General features: G+C 46.4%; 1 protein-coding gene across 1 annotated transcript in view; it reads right to left on the minus strand.

Annotated features, from left to right (window-relative positions):
- Nucleotides 1-5,343, minus strand: part of Hsbp1l1 (heat shock factor binding protein 1 like 1) — a 6,020-nt gene extending 677 nt beyond the window's left edge. The window contains exons 1-3 of the mRNA XM_021215125.1: nt 5,205-5,343; nt 4,008-4,074; nt 1,918-2,012 (exon numbers count right to left, since the gene is read on the minus strand). Coding sequence (XP_021070784.1) covers nt 1,918-2,012; nt 4,008-4,074; nt 5,205-5,255 — 213 coding nt within the window. The 5' untranslated portion in view covers nt 5,256-5,343. The remainder of the gene's footprint in view (nt 1-1,917; nt 2,013-4,007; nt 4,075-5,204) is intronic.
- Nucleotides 5,344-10,892: the final 5,549 nt, after the last annotated feature.

Here is a 10,892-nt window from a genome sequence, read left to right on the forward strand (position 1 = left end):
TCAGATCTTGTTACGGATGGTTATGAGCCACCATGTGGTTGCTGGGATTTGAACTCTGCACCTTTGGAAGAGCAGTCAGGTGCCCTTACCCGCTGAGCCATCTCACCAGCCCCTAGTTGCCAGATCTTTAATATGAAACCCCCAGCCAAGAGAGAGCACAAACTGGGGCAAGTGTTCTAATTATGTAGGTCTTGAATCTGTAAGATTTTTAACCATGTTTAAATAAACATTTAAAAAGGTCTAAGCCAAGTGGCCTTTGGTGACTATGTATGGCGGAAACAAATGTCTGACAATTACTTAACCACTCAGTGTGACATCTAAGCCTATTCTAGTCTGCTTTTAAATCAACGGGACACAGAAGCCAGAGCTTGGGGCGTTCACCCCGCTGGGTGAGTGTCAGAGTAACACGCAAGCCAGTTTATCATGGAGACCAGGCCTGCCTGTTCCTGCCATCACCCCATTGTCCTGGTCTCAAAAGATGACAGGGTAGGGGATGGGAGGGTGGAAGGTTTGGAGTCCACGGTGACTGGGACATGTCTGGTAGAACTTTGAGAAGTAAATCTGATGTTCTGCCTACAGTCAGAAGTTTTATTTTTATTCTGTCATGCTGAGATTCGGGAATGGGACCTCCCTATGACGTCTGTGCTTGTTTCTCCAGAGGTTTGAAAGCTAGTGATTTGGATATCCATACATCATTAATAGGTGACCCAGCTCTGATACAGCTGGATAAGTAGGAGTGATTTGTCATAAATTGATTGTGAGAAAGAATTTTTTTAAAAAAGTATTTAAACTGCACAATGCCCATGGGAGGGTTTTGGGGCAGCAGTTGGAAGTTGGGGACAGGGTGGGGTGAATAGAAGAGAGTAGAATGTCGCATGTGTATAGCAGCACCATAATGGAATCAGGGGAATGACTCAGGGTGAAGGCGCTTGCTACCCAGCCTGATGATCTGAGTCAGCTTCCTAGAGCCACATAGAAGAGAAGCAGCTCCCACAAGTTGTCTGTCCTCTCATCTCTGGCACATGTGTGCTCACATACATGCATGTACACATACATACATACACACACACGTTGGAACTAAAGAAATAAAATGTCATAATGCTAATGTATGCTAATATAAAAATGCTCAGGCAGGAGAGATGGCTCAGCAGTTAAGAGCACTGACGGCTCCTCCAGAGATCCTGAGTTCAATTCCTAGCAACCACATGAAGGCTCACAAGCATCTGTGATGGGATTGTTTGCCCTCTTCTGGTGTGTCTGAAGACAGCTACAGTGTACTCATATAAATAAAATAAATGAATATTTTTTAAAAAAACTATTTTTAAAAATGCTCATTGAGACCTCATATATAGTCAGAAGACCATATCATAACATGCTTAAGTATCTTATAAGCTGTGTCTCTATGTATGACACACAGGTATATAATATACACAGTCTAAACCTAAACCAAGATTTATTTGTTCCTTAAGACTGAAATTCCATGGAAAGGGAGTGCTTCCATGACAGATGCTGAGTGTCTTCCTCTGGGGTGCTCATGGGATAGAGTAGGGCTCAGTATGTTGTGATCAAACAACATATGTCACTATTTAAATGATCAAAAAAAGTATTATCTAAGACAGGAACAACTGGCCACCGTCCCAGCCTTTCTTTCATTATAATTTATATTGTGGCTGAAAACTGACTTAAGGAGTCAAGGTGAAAAATACTTTCCTAAAATCTGATATTTAGATGAGAGTTTTCATTTGGATTATGTACCTTTTCAGGAACCATGACTACGCTTTAGCTGTCAAAGAGCACCTGGAAACATTTCTCATTGGTACCAAAGGCTTTTCACTTAGTAATCAGGGGAGGTGATTCGCTAGGGATAACAGAAGCGGAAACACCCGAAGGCACTGCCTTAGTGATGGCCGGCCTTACCGCTGGTTCTTTGATAGAATTCTCGATCCCAGCCTGAGTCATGAGGTCATCCACGTTTCTCTGTAAGTCCTCTATGCGACTTCCCATTTCTTCCAGTACAAAGTCAAGGAGAATGCCTATGTGGTCCCGTGAGCCTAGCTCACGGAGGAATTCTGCTTCAGCCTGCACCTGCGCTGCCCAGGGGCCTGGGCACATGGGCTAGAAGCTTTCACACTGAGGGAGTGCCGCTGTCCCAGTCCGCTATAACCTCCCCTCAGCTTTTTTAGGGTGTTGTCCTCTTCAGCTGTGGACCAAGTTTGAAAACATCTCTCCTTGCTGCACATAGGCTCAAGGACCTGAGTCTGTTTTTGTTGTTGTTGTTGTTGTTGTTTTGCTAAACTCTGAGTTTAAATACAGTGGAATAAACTCTGTTTAAGATAACTTTCTCATGGTTTAATTTAAAAAATATATTTAGTGTGTGTGGTGTGAATGTATGTGTGTGTATGTGTTTGTGTGTATTCATTTGTGCGAATGCATTTGTGTGTATACATTTGTGTGTACGGTGAGTATGTGGTGTGTATGTGTGTGTGTATGTGTTTGTCTATGTGTATGCATTTGTGTGTGTGGTGAGTGTGTGTATGTGTTTGTGTGTGTATGTTTGACTATGTGTATGCATTTGTGTGTGTGGTGAGTGTGTGTGTGTATGTTTATGTGTGTTATGCATTTGTGTGTGTGTTTGTGTGTTTGTCTATGTGTATGCATTTGTGTGTGTGGTGAGTGTGTGTGTATGAGTTTGTGTGTGTTTGTGTGTGTGTGGGTGTGTTTGTGTGGGGGTATGGGTTTGTGTGTATGTGTGGATGTATGTACGTGTTTGTGTGTGTGTGTTTGTATGGGTGTGTATGTGTGTATGTGTGGGTGTATGTATGTGTTTGTGTGTATATGTATGTATGTATGTATGTGTGTGTTTGTGGGGGGGTATATGTATGTGTTTGTGTGTATGTATGAATGTGTGTGTACCTGTTTGTGTGTGAATATGTGGGGGGGTGTATGTATGTGTTTGTGTGTGTGTATACAATGACCCAGGTTTAAGGTCAGGTGACAACATCCTGGAGGCCTTTCTCTCCCTTTAGGTTGGGCCCCATGGCCTGAACTAATGCTCAGGCAGCAAGCATCCTTCAGGCTGAGTCATCTCCACTTGATTTATTATTTAAGATTTATTTTACTGTGTTTTGCCTGGATGTATTTATATTCACTGCAAACATGCTCAGTGCCCAAGGAGACCAGAGCTGGTATGGGATCCCTTGAAACTGGAGTTATAGATGGCTGTGAGCCACCGAATGGGTTCTAGGAAGCAAACCTGGTCTCTCTGCAAGGGCAGCAAATGCTCTTAAATGTTTGGTATCTCTCCAGCCCCTTTCTATGATTTTTCTGAAAAGTGAATTTAATGATGTAAAAAAAACCAAAAAACAAAAACCCTTAGGTTGCACAAGTGTTGGGGCAATTTAACCTAGACTTACACAAACTGTAAAATCCAATTTATTTCAAAATTTTATAAAATAACTGTATTCTAATGAACTCACAAGTAAAGACTTCAGACAGTCACTCATTACCCAGTCCCAACTGGCCATTCTAAATATAGAGAAGTTCACTGACATGTAGAGTTTGGGACTGAACATTATAGTCTAATTGTTTGATTTCATTTTTCTGAGACACAAGACTGAATTGCTTGTTCTGGTCAAAATGAAGTGTAGCAAACCACGCCCTTCCTGGCTGGAGACCATCAGCTCTGCTCTCTAAGGTTCCCGATGACTGTGGAGTCTGTGTTGCAGACCAGACTAGCTCAGTTAGGCTTGCAAGGCAGCCCCTCAGCCTGTGTGGCAGGCACATCTGCTCCCTGAGCTGTGCACAAGCCGTTCAGATGCCCTGCACTGCCAGCCAAGCAGGAAGCCAATTATACTTAATGCATCCAGATGCCATAGAGAAGCACCAATGTAAGTACTGGGGGACCATGTATAAACAGTCATACCCTAATAGCAGAGAACAGGCAGCTACCCCACAGCAATCGACAACCAACGGCTTTAGGGTGTGGAGTAAGAACGGGGAAAGGATATTTCTGAGGTTTAGTGTTGTAGTCAGAGCTCGGAAATGTTCTTCAACCTCTTGAAGTAGATTCTCGGCCTGAAAAATGAATCTTAGGTAAGTAATTAAATAAATAAAGTATTTACTATTAGTGTAGGACATTGTAAATACTGTGGACAAACACACCCATTAATTTTGTTGTTGCTTATTGAGAGAGGGTCTCCCTATGTAGCCCTGACTGGGCTGGAACTCACTGCATGAACCCAGCTGGCCTCCAGCTTGTGTTGTTCCTTTTGCCTTGCCGTGTTGGGAATGTAAGTATTGCCCACCGTGCCGCGGGGCACCTGATTTTTTTTTTTTTTAAGGCAACCTCTGGAACTCAGATCTGCCTACCTCTGTTCTGGAGCCCTGGGATTACAGGCAGTTACATCCCTAGGAACAAATTGTCCCTCTATGATGGACATATCTAAAACATGAGCAGAGCTGTAAACTCCACCATCAACGCAGGAAGCAGTCACCCTGTCGCTATAGTCCACCGCGTATCAAAGGCTCATGGAACCTTTGTATTTGCTTTGGCTGTTTAATAGCGCACGGCACAAACCATACAGAAATGCCACTGCGGTGACTGCGAGGCTTCGGTTTGATGCTTTATGGTCTACACATCTTGAGTGAGTAATCTTTGTTCCAAGCCTGCGGTGCCCATACTGATGGAAGCGCAAGTCCTCGAACCCGGACCCTGCGCTTCTCTGTGCATGTTCCCTGCTGCAGGCGGCCTTTCAGAAGAAGAATGTAGATGATGTGGACTCTAACAGATTCTTTTAAACGTAACGACCTGCCAGGGTTAACAGATTTGCTTTGACCGGGTTGGAGAAGACATCAGGCAGGGAAGGAATGGGCGGTGCTTGGGTTTTAGGAGGAAAAGGAGGGGTGGGCGGGATCTGGGACATGAGGCGGGACTTGGAGGAAGGGAAAGACTCTCCCAGGTGGACACCTGACCAGGGACGTGGATAGGACTGAAGGGTGGGGAGGAGGAGAAAGCGGATGCGCCAGGTATGGGACCAGGGTCCAGGCTCTGTAGGAACAAGTTGCATCCCCAGCTGCCCAGCGTCCGCCATCACGACTTTGGCTCAGGACTTTAGTTTCCTAGCATCTCCACGGCTGCGGCCACGATCCAATACCCTAAAACCGACGACCTTGGTCCTCAGAGCCCTAGGGCACACGTCACTCACCGCATTCTGCAGCAAGTCCCCACAGGGAACTTCCGGCGTCCGGGCGTCCATCCACGCCAGCTTAACAGTCTGGGGTCCTGGGTCTTAGGTGGACCCAGCAAGTGTCGCGCTTAGGGCTGGCCACGGGTAAACGCAGAGCGAGTGCGGGGGCAGGTGCGGACCAGACCAGCAGCAGCTGGCCAATCCGGCTTTGCTGGGTGGTTTCATCCTTCAGAGTAGGTGACCTGGGAGGAACCCTGTCGGTAGTTATTCAAACGTGCCGCTGCGCAATAAACAGGGCTGGATAGTGAGCACCCCGGCCACTTCAGAATGCACAAAGCAAATGCATTAAGCACACCCACCCTGTCTCTCCATCGCTAGAGCTGCTGTCTCACACCAACAGTTAACCTGTCCATCAAGCAGTAAGTGACTCTCCTGTCTTGCTCTTCGGACCCAAAATCCTTCTAGCTTTTGTCTAGAAGCAAATTTTCATATGAAGTGTCTCCTCTTACTGGGACCCCACAGCTGCCAGCAGCTGACGGCACACCAAACTGGGCAACTGGATCTGTTACAGTAACTGTGTCATTTCTGAAGATCTAAGGATGTGTGTCAGCTTCAGAGCTGAGTGCCTTTAACTGCTCAATGCTCAGGCTGCCAAGACTGAGCAGGTTTCGCTGTGGGAAACAAGATTTCAGGACCCCTTTCCATTTTATATCTGAGCTGTGGCTCATAGGTCGGTCACCTTGTGGTGGATTTCCCAGGATCACGATTTTTTCAGGTAGCTTTTTTTGTTTACACATCTGCCCTCTTTGGGCTGAAGGCTGAAGACTGTGACTATTTAGGTCACTGCAGTACCTAGAGAGCCTGGCCCAGAGATAGTGCATTGAGCCACCTGCCCTGCAGCTGTGTTTAAATAGATGGGGGCAGGGCAGCTGAAGAGATGGTTCTTTGAGCCTTGCTGCTTTTACAGAGGATGATGGTTTGGTTCCCAGAACCCCACATGGCTCCTCATTAACTCCAGTTCCAGGAGATCTAATAATGCCTTCTTCCGGCTTCCACGAGCACTGCATGTACATCGTGTGCTTGAGAGCATAAAGCATTCCTACACATAAAAAAAAAATTAAAAACTTAAACAGAACACGGCCTTACAAGCAAAGGCTCCCAACACCACTACTCATGGGGACCCATGATAAGCCCCTGCTTCACACCCCTGGGGATGCCAGGAGGAAGGGCAATCGTTCATCCCCTTTGGAAAATACAGGTAAACAGTGTTCATCATGTGACTACATTCCACTCCTAGGTGTGTGCAAGAAACAGCAGCATACACCCACACAGAGATGTACACACCCTTTACAGCAGTACTCAGTCATCACAGCAGTCAAGGAGGAAACAACCCAACCCGATGGACAGACAGGAGGCATGTGCACATGTGACACTATGCAACAACAGAAGGAGTGTAATACTGGTACATACAACAAAAGTGAACTTTAAAGACATCAAAGGAAGGACGCTGTCTTAGGGTTTCATTGCTGCGAAGAGATGCAATGACCAAGGCAACTCTTTTTCTTTTCTTTTTTTTTTTTTTTTTTTTTTTTTTTTTTTTTTTCGAGACAGGGTTTCTCTGTATAGCCCTGGCTGTCCTGGAACTCACTCTGTAGACCAGGCTGGCCTCGAACTCAGAAATCTGCCTGCCTCTGCCTCCCGAGTGCTGGGATTAAAGGCCTGCGCCACCAGGCCCGGCTTGACCAAGGCAACTCTTATAAAGGTTAACATTTATTTAATTATTTGTTTATTTTTAAAATATTTCTTTATTCTTTGACAGTTTCACACATTATATCTTTTTAAGTCCCCCCCCTTTTTTTCCCTAAAGATTTATTTATTTATTTTATGTATATAAGTACACTGTCTTCAGACACACCAGAAGAGGGCGTCAGATCAGGTTACAGACGGTCTTGAGTCACCATGTGGTTGCTGGGATTTGAACTCAGGACCTCTGAAAGAGCAGTCAGTGCTCTTAACTGCTGAGCCATCTCTCCAGCCCCAAAGGCTGACAATTAGTTGGGGTTGGCTTACAGTTTCAGAGGCTCAGTCCATTCTCACCATGGTGGGAAACATGGCAGCATGTAGGCAGACATGGTGCTGGAGTAGCCAAGAGTTCTATTTGTTGATCCACAGGCAGCCAGGAGGAGACTCTCCTCCACCCTGAGTGGAGCCTGAGCACAGGACCTCAAAGCCCACCCCCACAGTGACACACTTTCTCCAACAAGGCCACACCTCCCAATAGTGCCACTCCCCATGGGCCAAGCACATTCAAACCATCACAGAAGGCCACCTCTTGAATGACATCAGGAACTGACTGAGGTTGCCACAGAGGTGATACCTAAGTGGTTGCTACAATAGAAGGAGAAGCAGGGGGAAGCTGCTTCATAGGTAAGGGGCTCCTTCTTCAGGGACAAGTTCCCTGACATTAGATTGCTGCCATGGCTGCACAACCTATATATATATAGTAAAAACCATTGAGTTACTTACTTTGAGTGAATTTTATAGTATGTGAATTATATATCAGTGGGTTTAAATGATAGATTTTAAAAGTATGGACATTTTGCCTTTTGGGTCTGTGGTGGTTTGAGTAAGAATGACCTCCATAGGATGGACTCACATATTTGATTGAATGCTTGGTCTCCAGGGAGTGGAACTCTTTAAAAGGATTGGAAGGATTAGGAGGTGTGGTCTTGTTGGAGGAAGTGTGTCACTGAGGGTGGACCTTGAAGTTTTTAAAGACCGTGTCAGCCTCCCCCCACCTTCCTCCCTATCTCCCCCCCCCGTGTGTGTGTGTGTGTGTGTGTGTGTGTGTGTGTGTGTGTCTCCTCCTCCATCAGATCAGCATGTTCCTCTCAGCTACTTCTCCAGAGCCATGTGTGCCACCACGGTGGGGACACCAAGATAATGGACTAACTCTCTGAAATTGTAAGCAAGCCCCCATTAAATGTTCACATATTATGCCAATTAATGTAAGAAAGTGGGTTTAACAAGGGCCTCTGGGAAGCTACTGGGCATGGGCTCAGCTGAGGGAGGCAGATTCTTTTGTGCTTCTGCCTGTCCTCCTCCTTCAGGCCTGTATCTGGATCAAATAATGGATGCCCTTCATGGCTCTCTTGGACCAGAGCAGTCAGTGAGGATGGAAGCCAGGTGCTGGAATGATACCAATAAGAAATAGGAGCCTGGGGCTGGAGAGATGGCTCAGCAGTTAAGAGCACCAACTGCTTTTCTGAAGGTCCTGAGTTCAAATCCCAGCAACCACATGGTGGCTCACAACCATCTGTAATGAAATCTGACGCCCTCTTCTGGAGTGTCTGAAGACAGCTACAGTGTACTTACATATAATAAATAAATAAATCTTTTTTAAAAAAAAAGATTTATTCAAGAAAAAAAAAAGAAGAAAGAAAAAGAAATAGGAGCCTGGAGGTCATAGTGCCTCTTCACAGCAATGGGACAGTGACTAAGGCATGGCTCTTCATATGTCTTTCTCAGCTTCTCTGAGAAGGACTGAGGCAGAAACTGTTGTGGCTAGTACTGCCCGAACTCTGAGAGCAGGAAGGGGTATGAGAACTGGCCCACAAGGCTCCCAGTCAGCTTCTACGGTCAGCATGTGGAGCAGTGCCTGCCTTCTGCCAGACAGCTATGAGGAGAGTAGGGGAGAAAAGGCCTGTGGCCTCCCACAGGAGAGTCTAACCCAGGGGGTCCCATCAGGAGCACACCGAAGCTTCAAAGCCCAGGACTCACTAGAGTCAGGATAAGGAGGAAAGGGAAATATTTCTGGAGAGATAAGGCCAAGGCTTTGGCAGGCCTGACTTCACCTAGCTGGCCTGGCTTCAGTCTATCACAGCCCAGAACACCAAGGTCTTCCAGTTGCCTAAAATACACGAGGCTGTTTCTCAATGGTGTTGTCTCTCACTTGAGCCCTATCAAGTTACAGAATGGTGTTTCTGCCATCCATTGCCAGCACAGTCAGCTTCAAGGAGGGCACAGAGAGCTGGTAGACACCATGAGACAGATTCAGTTCCATCCAAGCAACAACAGGGCCTTGCTGTGTCTCAAGCTAATGCCTGCATACATCCTTCACATAGTTTGCTTTTCAAATCGCAGACGGCAGAAGGGCAATGTTCTTGTTGCGCTCGGAGTAGGATAGAAACAGTTCTTAGGGTCAAGGGATCAAGACCCAGGGTTAAAGCAGTGTGTCTAGGTGTAGCTTCCAACCTCCTTGCTTGATCACCTGCTGAGCCATATGCAGAGCCCTGCTGTCTCCCCCCTGCCCTGTGTGTGTGTGTGTGTGTGTGTATGAGAGAGAGAGAGAGAGACAGACAGACAGACAGAGACAGAGACAGAGAGACAGAGAGACAGAGAGTCCTCAGGCTTACTGGGAGGCAACAAAGGATGGATGGATGTGCCCTCAGTTTACCTGGGGAGCTCAGAGATCTGAGCATCTGTCAGGGGCAGGAGGCCAGGCATGAACCCCCCAGAGCATCAAGCCCTCCCTGCCCCAGCAGAAAATACAGTCATGGCAGAGACTACCGTACAGGCAAGGCTCTCATTCTATGTGGAAACGATCAGCACTGTGAGACCATGGAAGGACCCACGCATACATGTGATACCATGTGGACACTACTCACGTGCCTGTGGGAACTCAGCATTTGGAGCCCTGGATGGGGTGATGTAACAGAGGAACAAAAACTAGATGGCTTACCTGAAAGAGCATAAATTAATCTCCTTTGTCACAAAAGTGCCTCTTCCTTTAGCTGGATCTCTAGATGCATGGGGGAAAATATCTAACTCAAAATAGATCAAAGAGCTAGGCATAATAGCTGAAACTGTAAACGTTTTAAATATATGGGGGGACATGACATTAGATTTAGCATTGGTTCCTTGGATACAAAGCAGAAAGGATCTAGGTTCAGGAAAACAGTTTAGTAGATCCTGTGGGTTTGTTTGTTGAACATCAGTCTCCATCTTGACTGCAGAGATTTGAAGTCTAATTAACACTAAGGCAAAACCTACTCCATGACATTTCCTATTGCTTCCTAAAAGTCTTGTTTTCCAGCCAGGCAGTAGTGGCTCTACCCTTTAATCCCAGCATTCCAGAGGCAGAGGCAAGTAGATCTCTGTGAGTCCAAGGCCAGTCTGTTCTCAGATCAGGGTTCAGGACAGCCAGAGCTACACAGAGCAGCCCTGTCTCAAAAAAACCCAACCCAAAACCAAAATAAAATATTGGTTTCCTGCTTGCTTTGTTTAGGGCAAATGTAACTAGAAAGCTGCACCACTGGAGAAGTGAAGACTTGAGATGGAGAAGTAGCTGCACCAGGACTCATCTGCACTCTGAGAACAAGCTGAGGATGTCCCTATGTGACTACATCTAGAGGTGTCTCACATCCTACTCAGGGACATTCACCTATCCAGTTATAGCAAAGAGAAGTAAACCAGCTATCATAGACACCACATGTGAGTATCAGTGACACCATGTCAGATTGTGAGCACCACAGAGGGGATGTGAGCACCACCTGGGGATGTGAGCACCACCTGGGGATGTGAGCACCACAGAGGGGATGTGAGCACCACAGAGGGGATGTGAGCACCACATGGGGATGTGAGCACCACAGAGGGGATGTGAGCACCACAGAGGGGATGTGAGCACCACAGAGGGGATGTGAGCAC

This window comes from Mus pahari, chromosome 15, assembly GCF_900095145.1.
Source record: "Mus pahari chromosome 15, PAHARI_EIJ_v1.1, whole genome shotgun sequence".
NCBI classification, from domain to species: Eukaryota; Metazoa; Chordata; class Mammalia; order Rodentia; family Muridae; genus Mus; species Mus pahari.